The sequence below is a fragment of the Lepus europaeus genome, chromosome 5 (genome assembly GCF_033115175.1).
Source record: "Lepus europaeus isolate LE1 chromosome 5, mLepTim1.pri, whole genome shotgun sequence".
NCBI lineage: Eukaryota > Metazoa > Chordata > Mammalia > Lagomorpha > Leporidae > Lepus > Lepus europaeus.
The window spans coordinates 103,634,915-103,647,994 of NC_084831.1; the positions used below are offsets into that span (position 1 = coordinate 103,634,915).

General features: G+C 52.8%; 1 protein-coding gene and 1 pseudogene across 4 annotated transcripts in view; one reads left to right on the forward strand and one right to left on the reverse strand.

The window, feature by feature from the left end:
* The window catches only part of LOC133760029 (glutathione S-transferase Mu 1), a 71,986-nt gene extending 68,957 nt beyond the window's left edge, over positions 1-3,029 (reverse strand). For all 4 annotated transcript variants that reach the window (XM_062191916.1, XM_062191914.1, XM_062191912.1 and 1 more), the window contains exons 1-7: positions 2,922-3,029; positions 2,583-2,658; positions 2,094-2,158; positions 1,725-1,806; positions 1,534-1,634; positions 565-660; positions 371-481 (exon numbers count right to left, since the gene is read on the reverse strand). In XM_062191916.1, the coding sequence (XP_062047900.1) occupies positions 371-481; positions 565-660; positions 1,534-1,634; positions 1,725-1,806; positions 2,094-2,158; positions 2,583-2,658; positions 2,922-2,957 (567 nt within the window). In that variant the 5' untranslated portion in view covers positions 2,958-3,029. The remainder of the gene's footprint in view (positions 1-370; positions 482-564; positions 661-1,533; positions 1,635-1,724; positions 1,807-2,093; positions 2,159-2,582; positions 2,659-2,921) is intronic.
* Positions 3,030-7,631: 4,602 nt separating this feature from the next.
* LOC133759168 (polypeptide N-acetylgalactosaminyltransferase 1-like) lies at positions 7,632-8,722 on the forward strand (annotated as a pseudogene).
* The last annotated feature ends 4,358 nt before the right edge of the window (positions 8,723-13,080 follow it).

Here is a 13,080-nt window from a genome sequence, read left to right on the forward strand (position 1 = left end):
AGGCTGGACAAGGGCCTGAGGCTAGACCTTTTAGCACATAATTGGAGAATCCCTGACTGCTGCCCACAGCCATCAGTGGCTCACAGGGAGCCCCACACAGCCGACATGGGCTCCATCTACCAGACTTGCTCTCCACTGTCTCGGTTCCCTCATCTGTCAAAGAAGAGTGATTCATCCGTGTTCATTTCAGAAACCTGGTACAGATAAGGTTCTCACAGCAGCCTCAACAGAAACACTGTGACAGCTCCTGGAGTAAAGTCAGTGCTGAATAAACGCTACCTTTCTGTATTTTAGCTCCAAGACTAGGAAAGCCTCGCGCGAAGGGACAAAAGAAAAAGCACAGTGCGGAGGAAGGAGGACCGGGCGTCACCTCGAAGCGGGCGATGAAGTCCTTCAGGTTGGGGAAGGCGTCCAGACACCGGGGGTCGAATACTCGGTTCCTCTCAATGACATCATAAGCGATGAAATCCACAAAGGTGATCTGCAGAAGGTCAAGGACGAGTAGTCAGGGGCTCCGGAACTTAGGGGAATCAGAGCCCTCTTCCACCTCCACCTCCCCTTTACCTTGTCCCCTGCAAACCAGGGCCGCTTCCCCAGGAACTGCGAAAGCAGCCGCAACTTCTCAGGCAGTTCCTGCAGATACCCAGGCTTCAGCTTCTCCTGAGGCAGAAAATGGCTGTTACCCACCCAGGTGTCCGCGTTCGGCTGCAGGCAGCCTGCTCAGGGCTGTGCGCGGCCCCGCTGGCCATGCGGCGCAGCCCCTTTCCCTGAGACTGGCACCGGCTTTGAGAGAATGCCACAGGGTCTCAGACCCACAGGAATGGATGTCCATGCCTGGATTTGTCACCTTTGGTATCCAAACAAACCGTGTGTGAAGGTCCGACTCAGGGACGCCCTGAGCACCTGGCCGACCCCGGACTCAACAGAAGCGAAGAAGCACAGAATTAAAAGTGCTGGGGCAGAGCAGTCAGGGGTGGGCTGGCAGAAGAAGGAAGCAGGCTTTGGAGAGTTTCAACACAGATGAAGCAAATTCGAGAGGTTAAGAAGAAGCCAGGAGAGGGACAAAGGCTTTTGGTGACCGTGAGCTGCACACTCGGGAAATCTGCTTGTCCCTGCGGGGCTCTAAGAGATGACACTGAGCAAACACTGGGCCGATGTCCAAGGTGAGGGGGCCTCTGCAGAGTTCCAGCCTACACTTCAGCTGCTCACTGACCAACTCTGCCTATTCCAGAAGCAGGTGATGCCATGAACCGCCTGGGAGAGCCGCCCGGGCAGAGCGACAGAGCGTTCTGAACACAACCTCCACTGACCAGTACTCAAACTCCACATGGGGAGTCTACGTTCTAGTCAGATTCCCAGCTTTTATTTGGTACAGTCCTGAGGCTTACGGGTCAAGGTTGGCAGTTTAGGAAACCATTCGTAGGATCAGTGCTGAAAGAAAAAACTAGCAAGTAGGATGAGTGCCGATGGGAATGCGAGAGCCTGGGCACCTGACCCAGACCCTGCCTGGCCCAGCACAGGGAGGGCACTCACAAAGTCGGGACTGTAGCACAGTGTGGCCAGCAGCATGCGGGTGTCCATCAGCTGGTTCTCCAGAATGTCCACACGAATCCTCTCCTCTTCTGTCTCCCCACCTGCAGCCCACACCACAGACCCAAGTGTCCTGGCCCAGCCATGCCCAGGGGATGCCCTCCTGCCCCCGCCTTTCAGCCAGCCCCACTCACACAGGCCGTGCTTGCGGGCCAGGTAGCGAAGGATGGCGTTGCTCTGTGTGAGCTTGTGAGTTCCATCAATTAGGTAGGGCAGCTGCGTGGTGACCAGGGCAGTCAGCTGGGCCTCCGGGCTCCCAGCATCCCCTTCCCTGAGCAGGGGCAGACAGGAGACCCGGCACCCTCTGCGCCCGGCCCATGGCAGGCTCTAAGCACACATTCTGTACAGTGAGTGAGTGAGCTACGACACAGAACATCACGGAAAAGTACTGGGTGGGCTCAAGCCCCTGACCTCACACCTCCAAGCTGGGGAAGGAGACAGAGGGACAGACACCCTGCACCTCCCCCACCCCATCGCACCCCTGCCCCCTCCCCTGCACCTACATTGGGAAAGTCCAGGCCCAGCTTGAATTTCTCACTCAGCCACTGGCTTTGGTCATAGTCGGGAGCTGTGGAGTAGATGAGGTGAGAACAAACCTCCCCAGTGTGCAGCCCTTCCCCCCAGGACCCTCCCGAGGGGTCAGGGGTGACACCCTCCTCCCCATACAGGCACCTGGGCTCTGAACCTCTCAGTCTCCCACTGCAGGATCCGAGGGGCAAGAGCCTTGTAAGGGCTCTGGCCCCTGCAAGCCAAAGGCTCACCAAAGACTTAGACAAGTCCTAAGGAAGAACCTTATCACTAACATGGGCAACCCCAGCACCCCCTTCCAGTGCCCTGCCTTGGGAGGTCAAAGTGCACCCTCCAGGGGACCAGGCAAAGGCAGGCTCAGCTCCAGCTGTTGCAGGCTGCAGAGGTGAGTAACAGATGGCCGCGCAGGGGTTGCCAGGGGTCAGCAGGGGCTGGGTGGAGGTCAGAGCAGGCGGGAGCATTACCGTCCCCCATGGTGTATCTCTTTTCCTCATAGCTGGTGTCCGTGTATTCCAGGAGCAGGCGGATGCCGTGGGCCAGCTGGAGGGGATGGCAGGGGCAGAGGTCAGAAACGGAGCTACCCTGTGGCCCTGAGGCCATCCTTATCTGCTCCAGGTGAGCCCCAACCCTACCCTTTATACCTCCCTGCCCCAACACAGGGGCGCATGCGCAGTGAGCTCCTGAGAGCCTCAGGCAGAGGCCTCCACAGGTCCTATGTCCTGCAGGAACCACTGCCAAAAACCGCCCCAGCTGCTCAGCGCCTCTCCCCGGCCCGTGCCCCACTGGGCGGACCCCTGGCTCACCCCGCGGATGTCCCAGTAACCCAGCGTCATGGGCATGGCGCTGCTGGTGCAGAGTCTCCGTGGTCAGGCCTCAGGGGGATGGGCTGGGGCTTTATGAGAGTCGGGGACAGGGAGGGGCGGGGCCTGGCTGCAGGCCGCTTTTCCTCCCGCCCCGCCCCCAAGCCCCACCAACCCGGGACGCCCAGCGCTGAGGTCCAGCCCCACGGGGAGGAGGAGGCCTGAGCCATGTCGGCCCGCAGCTCCCAGGTTTGGTGTGGAAGGGTCCGCGCGCCAGGTCGCTGAAAGCAGGACCCAGGATCGCCGCGTCCCCAGTGTGGCCCAGAGGCTCGGGGCCCTGGGATTTGGCAGTGCCCTTGACAGATGAGCCAGACCTTATGAGAGCACCGCAGCTGGCATCGCTCAGCCCTAGCACTGGGGTTCCCCGGATTCTGCAGCTCGGGTCAGGCCAGGGGCCCAGAGGGACAGCATCAGTAGAAGGAGAACGACCCCTAGGACAAAAGGCAGAGAAAATGAGAGGTGGGAATTCAGATGCCTGAAATCCTTGGACATTGGGCTAAAGATGAAGTGATTGGCCAGTTGGTGCTTTAGCCCAACGGTGAACCTTAATTAGAACCTTGCCTAGCTGGCAGATGCAGATCCTGTTGGTCAGCCAGCAGGCTCTCACTTTGACCTTGACAGTGACCTTGAGTGCAGTGGCCACAGAGGGAACCTGAGCACAGGTGGGGAGGATTGTGACAGGAGCCCTGCCCTGCTGCAGAGAGCAGACAGAGGAGGGGGTGCAGGGAGGAGCTGAGAGGACTCCCCACAGGACCAGGGAGCCAGGCCAGGTCAGACCCTCAGCTCTGCTGCTCCAGGGATTGTAGCCTGGCCCTGGCTCCTGGCTGGGGTGGGGTCTTTCCAACAGGAAGGTGGCTCCAATGCCTTGGAAGCCACTTTGACCTGTGTTCAACCTCACAGGAAGGATGTTCCACTTGCTGGCTTTGTTCTTCAAGCCAGAGCCTATTTGAACACTAGGAAATGAATGCAGTAATTTGACCTGATAATCATCTGGTTTTGCTTAGAGGACATTAGAAGAGATGATGGAGGCATGAGACCAGATGCAGGCAACACTGAAAATCAAACAAAGCTACAAGTTAAAGGGGAAGGCAATCGCACTACAGAAAAATTAAATGTTGGGATTTAGCTAACACATTAGTAAGACCATAGACCCAGAATGTCAGCAAAGTTTCGGCTTACCTGAAAACATAGACTTCAACTCACCTGGGATGGGGTTTTCTGGATAGAAAGACTGCACCCCACCTGTGTTAAGGCAGAGAGCTCGGCTATCTGTGGAGCTGGCAGCCGGGAGACGGTGTCACTGTGGCAGGTGCTACCCACCCACCCATCTAGGCGGGCCGGTCCTCCCAGCTCAGGCCCCTGTCTGTGTGCAGGCTCAGGAAACAGGCCGCAGCGTGGATTCCTTGGTAGGTTTCCCACAGCAGGGCAATAGCACCATGTGCACACCCCTGGGCCTCACCCTCTCAACTGGGCCAGTTCTCACCATCCATCTAGACTTTGTCATTCTGAACTGTGTGCCTCTGAAGCCTAGAAAGATGGAATTTCCACATTCAGCTGAGAAAAGACTCTTTAAAGAAGCCAGCAGTGATTGGAATAAGAATTCTGAAAGACAGAACAGACAGGGGCACGTGGGCAGTCATCCCTCTGGTCATCCCTTTACTGAGAACTCAGTTGTTGGGATCCCGCCACTCCCTAGGCCCTATGCACAGAAGATCCTTCAAGGGGTCTGTGGCTTGGCCATCAAGACTCGCATCCGCGGGAACCGCAGGGAGGGACTGTGACCGTGCGGCTCATTGCTGTGCTTCTGTGTACCGAGATGGCACTGAGGCTGGGGCGGGAGACGGAGGCCGTGCTGCCCAGGGCCAGGACTCCGAGGAGCTGGAAGCCAGGCCCCGAGCACAGCTGGCCCTGCAGGAGGAGCAGGTGCTGCAGGAGGAGGCGTCTGGACTTGTAGGCCTCAGAACACCCACGGGGCTGGGAGGTCACGGCAGTGGGTGAAGTGGGTCTGAGAGAGGCGGCAGGGGGCGGTGGGGATTAGGGTCGCTGGGAAGTGGTCTGAGAAGGGGTTGTGTCCTGTTGTTACCCCACAGAAACGCATGCCAGTGCTGTGGGATCCTCTGAAGTTCATGTGCTCCCCGCTGACTGCAACATGTGGGCCAGCTCTGCCTTTTTAAATGGCTGCTGTGCTGGGCACAGAGACTGCGTGCAATGGGCTGAAGTCTGATGGAGCATCTCTGGCCTGGATCCCAAACTCCTTCCAGCTCCGCTGCTGACCACCAACACTCTCAAGGCAAATACAAAGCAATTCAACATCAGATGGCCTCAGAAGTTTAGAAATAAAATATCAGATACAATTACAACAAATTAAAATGTGCCCCTCTTCTTTGGAATTTTTAAATTTAATTTAATATTCTCTTTTTATCTCTTTTATTTCGTCCTAAATGCTTTGCTATGATCCAGAGGGGGATTTTTTTTTTTTTTTTTTTTTTTACTGTTTTGTTTTTCTTAATCATCCAGGGGCAGAGAGATTGCCATGTCTGCACTTGGATGGGGACAATCTTCATGTTGGGGACTCAAAGCATAAATTACACAAGCATTGCATTCCCTTGACCATTGCTGGCTCTCACGGAATTGTCAGTCCTTGTCGCCTCCAGGAAAGTCCCTCCTCATTGTATGTACTGCCATTACAGTTCTAATTCTTGGGCCTGACCCCAAATGCCAAGACCACTGAAATTATTTTAAAGTCTCTTAAAAATCACCTGGGGACAAACAGGAAATCCAGGAAGTATGTACTTTTCTTAAATCTGGATATAACATAAAATAAAATAGAAATCACTACTTACCAGATATTGCCAAACTGGAATTAAGAATAACTTTTCTACATTACAGCCACGTTAAGAATAAGATTGAAGGGCCCACGTTGTGGCACAGCAGATTAAGCTGCAGAGGGTTAAGCCGCTTCCAATCCAGCTCCCTGCTCATGTGCCTACTGGCAGCAGAAGACGACCCAGTACCTGGGCCCTGCTACCCCATGGGGGACGTGGATGGAGTTCTACTTCCTAGTATCAGCCAGGCCCGGCCTCGGCTGTTTGGGAGTGAACCAGCGGATGGACTATCTCTCTCCTTCTCTCTCTCTATCTCTCTCTCTCTCTCCTCTGTTACTCTGCCTTTCAAACTAATTAAATAAACCTTTTTTTTAAAAAATAAAGTTTAATAAACAAAGTTTCAAGATTGTAGTAGAATAACACAACTCAATGTAAAAAAAGATGGAAAACAATAATATTACGAAAAAAATGAACCTTCCGTCAATATCCTTGTTAAAGCAATAGCCAAGGAAATATTTCCTAAATTCATACAGTATTAGTACAATAACAAAACCAAAACAGGAAAGTGCAAATTAATAGAAATTAGACTTAAAAAAAGAGATTTAAAAATCTGTACAGGGGCTGGCACTGTGGCTTCTCGGAGAAGCCATCGACCTGCAGTGCTGGCATCCCTTATGGGCGCTTGTTCAGGTCCTTGGGACCCTGCCCCTGTGTGGGACACCCAGAAGAAACTCCTGGCTTCTGGCTTTGGATCTGCATAGCTCGGCCATTGAGGCCATCTGGGGAGTGAACCAGCGGATGGAAGACCTCTCTCTGTCCCTCTTTCTCTTTCTCTTTCTCTCTCTGCCTCGGCCTCTCTGTAACTTTGCTTTTCAAATAAATAAATCCTTTTTTAAAAAAAAATTGTACAAATGATTTTGGGGCCAGCGCTGTGGTATAGAGGGTAAAGCTGCTGCCTGTGGTGCTGGCATCGCATATGGGCGCTGGTTCCGGTCCTGGCTGCTCCACTTCCCATCCAGCTCTCTGTTAATGGCCTGCGAAAGCTGTGGAGAATGGCCCAAGTCCTAGGGCCCCTGCACCAGCATGGGAGACTTGGAGGAAAGTCCTGGCTCCTGGCCTTGGATCCGTGCAGGTCCGGCTGTTACAGTACCTGGGGAGCAAACCAGTGGATGGAAAACCTCTCTCTCTTCTGTCTCTCTCTCTCTCTGCCTTTCAAACAAATAAATAAATCTTTTTTTAAAAAAAAAACCTTTATAGAAAGGAAACTACAGGGATAAGTTTTCATAACTCGGCAAAAACAAAGGTATTACATGGACACGCGAGTGAGGATGTCACTCAATGAGCCTAAATCCAAACATCAGGAAAGTTACATTAGGGAAAAGAATATGGGCGCTGTGTGGACTGGGTCTGGGCGGCCTGTGGGTGGTCCAGTGGCCCCGGTGCGCCGCTCCAAGGTAGCCCAGAGCTAGAGGCAGGGCGGTGGCATGCCAAGCCCCTGAGGCCTGGCACGGAGGCAGGACAGGGCGCAGTGCGACAGATGACGGCCCGAGAAGAGCACCCGCCCTGCAACCCGTGGGACCGCGCAGCCACTGCCCCGGCCGGCCCTGAGGAGCACCTGGCATTACCATATGTGGGACATATGGATTTGGGATATGAATTCATTTGAAAAACCACTATGGGGGTATGAATGTGATTTCTGATGAAACTGGATTGGCATAACTTGGATGATCTTTGTATACTTATATATATATTTTAAAACTTTGCCTTTGACTTAAAGTGCCACGAGAAAATTTGCATACTGCAAGGTGGTCCTTGCCACCTCTTGATTTGGGTCCTCTTGGATATGTTCCTGCTGCTTTACTCAGTGAATGCAACAAATGTGATGAGAACAAAGAGAGAGGACTTCCTGCCGGGGATGTTCCAGAGCCGGTACAAAGGCCTCATGAAATCCTGGAGAAATGGGGAAACCAGTAGTTATTCCTAAAGAGCATCAAGAAAAGAGGAAAGAGACGTTTAAAATCCATCAGGTCAATCTAATGGCGAGCGAGCTGACTGCACTCAACAGATCTTTACCAGATGTTAGGCTAGAAGGGCGTAACACAAAGGTGTCTCCAGATAATCTTCCTACAACAGGTGTGTGATTGCTTTCCACAATGAGGCTTGGAGCACACCTCTGTGAGCTGTTCACAGTGTCATCAATCGCTCACCAAGACACGTGATAGAAGAAATTGTTCTAGTGGACGATGCCAGGGAAAGAGACTTTTTGAAAAGACCCCTAGAGAGTTATGTGAAAAAAATTAAAAGTGCTGGTTCATGTAATTTGAATGGAACAACATTCTGGACTGATCAGAGCTAGGCTAAAAGGAGCTGCCCTGTCAAAAGGCCAAGTGATCACCTTTTTGGATGCTCATTGTGAGTGCACAGTGTGGGGGCTGGAGCCTCCCATAGCCAGGATCAAACAGGACAGAACAGTGGTCTGCCCTACCAGTGAGGTGGTCAGCGATGATCCTTTTGAATACATGGCAGGCTCTGATATGACCAAAGGTGGGTTCAACTGGAAGCTCAATTTTTGCTGGTAGCCTAGTCCCCAAAGAGAGATGGAGAGAAGGAAAGGTGATCGAACTCCTCCCGTGTGAACACCTAGGACGGCAGGAGGCCTTGTTCAGTAGACAGAGTTTACTGTCAGGAAATTGGAACATAGGATGCTGGAATGGATATTGGGGATGGAAAACCTAGGAATTTCCTTGAGGTTTTGGCAGTGTGGAGGAACTTTGGAATTGCTACGTGCTCACATGTTGGACATGTGTTTCAGAAAGCTACGCCTACACGTTTCCAGGAGGCACGGGGCAGATTATCAATAAAAATAACAGCGTCCATACCAGAGAGCAGGCCAAAAGCCACGTGCCGCAAGCGCCTTGAGCTTCCATCTACTGCTTATCTCCGGCAGCAATGCAGAGGCCGAGAGCCTTTTGGGACCCTCCCTGTCTTTTTATAGATTTTCCACAGAGGAGTGTCTCGTTGGCAGGTGGGCACTCAGGTATGGTCAGGTAGAGCCTGATGTCACATGGGGGCGTGGTGGGGGTATCAGGCAGGGTGTGAGGTCATACAGGGGCATGGCGAATATGCATACACTAATTATAAACATGTACAAGTGTGTGCGATGGAAACTCAGGATTATAGGGGTGAAGTGCCATCTGCAAGCAGGTGTGGTTAAGATCATGTGTGAGGCCTGAGAAGGATTTGGGGGATGATGGCCTAAGTCTCAGCTCAAGATTAAAGGTCAGAGACTGGTGCTGTGGGGGATTGGGTAAGCTGCCGCCTGTAGTGCTGGCATCCCATGTGGGTGCCGGTTCGAGTCCCGGCTGCTCCACTTCCAATCCAGCTATCTGCTATGGCGTGGGAAAGCAATGGAAAATGGCCCAAGTCCTTGGGCCCCTGCACCCACGTGGGAGACCTGGAAGAAGCTCCTGGCTCCTGGCTTCGGATCAGCCCAGCTCTAGCTGGGAATTCCAGCTGTGAACCAGCAGATGGAAGACTTCTCTCTGTCTCTCTCCTTCTCTCTCTGCCTCTGCCTCTCTGTAACTCTGCCTTTCAAAAAAAAAAGACTAACGGTCAGAGAACCGTGCTGACACCCAGAAGCAAGACTTTATCAACTATCCTGACATCTCTCAGCCCAGTCAAGTTAACTGATAAAATTGATCACCATGGATTGGTGCAGTGGTTTATGCCTCCACCTGCAGTGCCAGCATCCCAAACGGACACCAGTTCAGGTCCCAGCTGTTACACTTCTGATCCAGCTCCCTGCTAATGCACCTGGAAAAGCAATGGAAGATGGCCCAAGTGCTTGGGCCCTTGCACACGCATGGGAGACCTGGAAGAAGCTCCCGGTTCCTGGCTTCAGCCTGGCCCAGCCTGGCCATTGTGGTCATTTGGGGAGTGGACCAGCAGATGGAAGATATCTCTCTCTCTCTCTCTCTGTCTCTGTCTCTCTCTCCCTCTCTCTCTGTATTTCTGCCTTTCAATTAAATAAACCTGGGGGAAAACAATAGGCAGCACATTGTAAACCTAAAACAGAATCACCACTGATTACATTGTCCCTATAAGAGATAAAGCTTTTGACTGCACAGCTCCATTTCAACACTTCTACAGGAAGTGACTAACCCACGAGGAGATAATGGAGAAGCAGAGTTTTACACAGGTGATCCATGGGCAAGAAGATTCACAGAGAGCAATTCATGAGCTGGAAAAAAGCCCCACCGGAAACAATTAAAAAGACACAGGTGGAAACTTGTCCCAGAGCTACCCAGGGCAGTGGGAGATGAACCAGGAAAGGCGTTCCCAGGGGCAGCCAGACAGCCTGCTGGGAGGGGCACCTGGAAGGCGTCTGAGAAAACAGCGGAAGGAGGGGCGATGAACGGGGGCTTCGTGGGGCCGGCGCTGTGGCCTAGCAGGTAAAGTGCTGCCTGCAGTGCTGGCATCCCATGTGGGTACCTGTTTGAGTCCCGGCTGCTCCTCTTCCAATCCAGCTCTCTGCTGTGGCCTGGGAAAGCAGTAGAATCAAGTGCTTGGGCCTGCACCCATGTGGGAGACCCGGAAGAAGCTCCTGGCTCCTGGCTTTGGATCGGCGCAGCTCCAGCCATTGCAGCCACTTAAGGAGTGAACCAGCGGATGGAAGACCTCTCTCTCTCTCTCTGCCTTTCCTTCTGTGTGTAACTCTAACTTTCAGATAAATAAATAAATCTTAAAAAAGAAAGAAAAAGAAAAAGAAAGGGGGCTTCGCAGTGAGGAAAAGCGCCTTCTCTGTGGCGGATGCCTGGGCCCCACCCATTGAGACGTGTTGGGGCAGCAGTGCCTGCACCCCAGGAAGCCAGGTCCTTCAGAGAGGTGCTGGGGGGGCTGGGCAGAGCTCCCGGGAAGGACACAGCCTGTGTCGGGCAGGCTGGCAGGGGTGGGGTAACGTCAGCAGACTTGTAACTCTAACTGTGTAACTCTGACTTTCAAATAAATAGATAAATCTTAAAAAAAAAAAAAAAAAACAAAAAAAACAAAAAAACCTCCTCCTCACCTCCCCAAAAGGAAGAGTGTGGCAGAGTATAACTCAGGGAAGGGGAAGGGTCTCTTCCTTCAAATCCTGGGCTGGGAACCCATTTCTGCTGGGGGCACCAGTAGCTGAGGCAGGCCAATTCCCTTACAGCAATATCCCATACAAGGCTTAAATGCAGACGCGCACACGGCAGGATACTGCTGGGCCTGCAGTCTTTCTCCAACCGCTGATTTGTTAGATTGGACACGTTCAAGCCCAACACACAGAGCAGAGCCTCAGAGAATGACTGGGTTCTTACTACTAGCCTTGCAAGTCATCACCCCACTTGGCAAATATTCTGCTTACTTCTGGTAAGCTAGGGATACTTATGGACGAAGCAAAAGAAGCAGCACAGGCCCCCATGAAGGGAACCCTAATCAGACTCTCGGTCCTGCAACTGTCATCCCAGCCTCAGAGCTTGATGGGCCCTAAGGCAGAGGGAGACAACGTAAGAAAGAAACATGGGAGGTGTGCTCGGGCCAGGCCTGGGGCAACGGCAGGACGACAAGTACATCATCAGGCCAGCCTCCTAAACCCTGCCACTCTGCCGCCTATCCAGGAAAATGAGCTCCTTCACCGTGGTTGCTAGGAAACCTCAGGGACTATTTACTCCAGCAAAATGGACCTGTTGGGGCAGCCCCTGCCAGAGCCGGACTGGGAACGCCTCCCTGGTGGGAGCAGTTCTGCAGAGAGTGGACCACAAAGGGCCAGGTGTGCGGTGGGCACAGCACGGCAGGCGCTGGAAGCAATGACACTGCCGCCCAGGATTTCAGCCCAGAAAGCTCAGTCGACCTCTGTGACAGGAGCTCTCCAGCTATCAACAGGAAAGAAGGTGAACATGTACACAGACCCAGCTACGTCTTCATGACTGTGCATGCTCACTGTGCTGTTCGGGAGGCCAGGGCGTTCCTGACAACAGCAAATATGTACATTAAACACGAGCTGAGAACCTGACTCTGTTGCAGGCAGAGCCAGGGTGAGAACAGGCAACCGCAATGCACTGCCCTAGTCGCCATAAGGTGACACATAGCACCTGGCTATGTGTGTCCACACAGCACACATAGCATCTGGCTGCCAAAGCAGCAGCTAAAGGAAAGAGCTTTCTCGGGGCCTTGACACTCCAGGTTGGTTTAGTCCAATATAAAAAACCCAGCACACTGAGAAAGGTGAGACAAGCAAACACTTGGGCTAACACCATCAGGTGGAAACAGAGCTCCCGTGGACTCATCCTGACACCCACGGCCCTGGTCCAACCCATCACAAAGCACATGCGTGGGAGCACACATTTGGGGTGATGCCCGGATGAACTTTGTGGAGCGTTCACATAGACCTTATCTTCAACAGGTAGTGCAGGCACTAACTCAGGGTTGCCTGTATGTGTTCAGAACAACCCAAGAGCAAAACACCCTGCCAACCGAATGGGGCACACAACATGTGGGCACTCTCCCCCTGGATGACTGACAGATAGACGTCGCTCAGATGCCTAGGACGACTGGGAGCTTCAGATACTTCCTGTGTTAGTAGCCCCTCCTTCTATCAGGCACGGTGATGATGGCCTGTTTCCATACAGCCCCTCATTAAACATGCATTGCATACGTCCTGAAGATTTCAGTCTGAGGAAAAGCCAACAAGATGAACTACACCTTGAAAAGACAATCGCCAAATGATCCCGGGACACTAGCCTAAGTTATAAGGTATTGCCACCTGCCCTCCTCCGGATAAGGCTAGCCCCTGAATTAGTATGTAGGAGACCCTTCCTGATGCCTCCCAGTAAGGAGATAAATATTACTTTAAAAATAGAATGAGACGGTATCTTGAAGCGCTAGATCAGATACCAACAACCGTATATCAGTTTGCCTCCCGCAGGTCCTCTCTACATCTCGTCATCCTTTGAAGCCAGGGGTTGGGTTTCGAAGCTCATTTCCCCCACTGAAAAGTACTCTGGTGAGCCGTGCCTGCCCCTTCCCCTCTCCCAAGGTGATGTGTCTCAGATAACTCTCAAGGCTAAGCCAACGGGAACGTTTGCACTGCTTTCTATGCCCCGTGCTCACCACTTGACAGATACATTGCCAGTGCACATCCAAAAGGCCCCAGTCTATTCTCTCAGCAGAAGCGCTGGTCCGTGAGGCGGGGCTGGAAACCATGCCTGGATGAGCTCAGTTGGGTATTTCTGGCCTTGCTGGAGTCCAGACCT